General features: G+C 38.6%; 1 protein-coding gene across 1 annotated transcript; it reads right to left on the reverse strand.

Annotated features, from left to right (window-relative positions):
- Positions 1–323: 323 nt before the first annotated feature.
- LOC110712334 lies at positions 324–1,604 on the reverse strand. Its single transcript, XM_021890783.1, has 2 exons — positions 771–1,604; positions 324–377 (listed from the first exon to the last, which is right to left on the reverse strand). The coding sequence occupies exons 1-2, from the start codon at positions 1,602–1,604 to the stop codon at positions 324–326; spliced, it is 888 nt and encodes a 295-aa protein (XP_021746475.1).
- Positions 1,605–1,829: the final 225 nt, after the last annotated feature.

The following is a 1,829-nucleotide window of genomic DNA, read 5'->3' on the forward strand; positions in this document are numbered from 1 at the left end:
CTTTGGACGCCACCATGCTTAAGGGTATGATCACAGTGGGGCTCAAGTGTGGGATGCTTGAAATATTCCATACACTTGGTTATACGTTTTTGGTTTTTTTGATGTACGTTTTTGTTATTTGGATTTACTTTTAAGGTATTTTGAGTAACTTTAAGTTTTTTTCATCATTGGATGTAAAAAAATTATCCTTAGCTTGATATAGTCTATTTTTATACTGTATATACTTGAGCTATTTTGATTTACTTTTGAGATATTTTGGTTTACTTTTGAATTTTTTTATTTACTTTTAGAAACAACCTATGTAGGAATCGAACCTATATCTTCTATGCATTTTTGCATAGTGCTCTACCATTTGAGCTAATAGGTTTAAGTACACCCTGTGGTAATTCAAAGTATACTCAACAAAGGCCACACTAGGAATTAATTAATGAGACTTTAAAATTAATAGCAACTTTCTTATATATGATAATGATGTAAAAGTGAATTAGATCACTAGCAATACTACTAAGATGAGACAAATCTCATTTTTCTTATAATCACTAACAATAGTTGTTCCTTTCTGTATTTTGGTTAGGTTCTAACAAGAAAAACGATTGAGAAGAAATGAATATAATGTAGGGACAAGAAACTAAAGTGTAGAATGATAACTGAGGAAATCTTGGTTTTTTTTTATTTTTTTTTACAAAGGGAACACCAAAAAAACTAAAAAACAAAAGAAAGCAAATCTCTACGACGAGCATCTCCAGTAGGAAATGGGCCTCAGCAATCACCGATCTGGAGACTTTCTGAATCAGACAAGTAGAAAAGGCAGACAAGGACTCCCGAATCTCTTCTAGCACCCAAACCACATAGATATCTCTAGAACCAGAATCCAAAAGAGAAGTAGTGAGGAGCATACTATCAGTATACATTTGAAGATGAGTAACACCCATCCTAGAAGCATGCTTGAGGCCCCACAGACAAGCTAACAACTCGGAATGAAACGGAGAATTAGTAACAGTAGCCTTGGCCCCACCAGCAAAGGTTTGAGCAGAAATTGGATCTCGAAAAACCCAACCTGCACCTGGCGAATGAGTACCCCGATCCCAGGCACCGTCAAAGACAAGAGACACATACCAAGAATCGTGAAGAGAACCTCTAAGAACATGGAGCCCAAGAGGGATTGAAAATCCCGGAGGAGAAGACAATGGAGATAAACCAAATTTCCTAGCATCTTCACTGCGCTTACTGTAAGTAGAAGCCAAATCAAGCACAGTTTGAGGAGAATAGACCTCCGACCGAAAGCGAAAATTGTTCCTAGTCAGCCAAATAGCCCAACATAAACCAAAGAAATTGTCCAAACAACCCCAGTTCTTAACATCAGCCAAACTAGACACAAACTCAACAAACCAAATATAGAAAGGAGAAGCAGTCACCAGGTTAGGGAGAGAACTCCAAGCAACCTTACCCCAAATCATTTTAGTGAAAAGACAATCCCGGAATAAGTGTTCAACCGATTTCGGATCCCAACCACAAAGCACACACATTGGGTCGATAGGAAGGCCCTTAAGCCTAAGCAACGCAGCAGTAGGAATGGCATTATGTAAGATCTTCCAAGCAAACATCTTCTATTTTGGAAGAATAGGGAAACCCCATAATCGTTTCCACCAAGAAACGAGAAGCATAGCTGCCTAAAAAGGCAAATATTGAGAAAGAAGACACGTGTAGGCCGATTTAGTGGAAAATGAACCATCTCGAGTGTGCTTCCAATAAATATAATCATCCACTCTCTCTCTTGGCCTCTCCAAGCCCAAAATGGCCACAGCCACATGCGGGGGGAAGAGACGTCT

Source organism: Chenopodium quinoa, unplaced genomic scaffold (assembly GCF_001683475.1).
Source record: "Chenopodium quinoa cultivar QQ74 unplaced genomic scaffold, ASM168347v1, whole genome shotgun sequence".
Classification (NCBI taxonomy): domain Eukaryota; kingdom Viridiplantae; phylum Streptophyta; class Magnoliopsida; order Caryophyllales; family Amaranthaceae; genus Chenopodium; species Chenopodium quinoa.

Excerpts from the sequence above, each read along its gene's own strand:
- LOC110712334 (XM_021890783.1), bottom strand. The coding sequence starts at position 1,604 with ATGTTTGCTTGGAAGATCTTACATAATGCCATTCCTACTGCTGCGTTG. Across the intron at positions 378-770 it reads TTCAGAAAGTCTCCAGATCG|GGTGTACTTAAACCTATTAG; the intron begins GTGATTGCTGAG and ends GAATTACCACAG.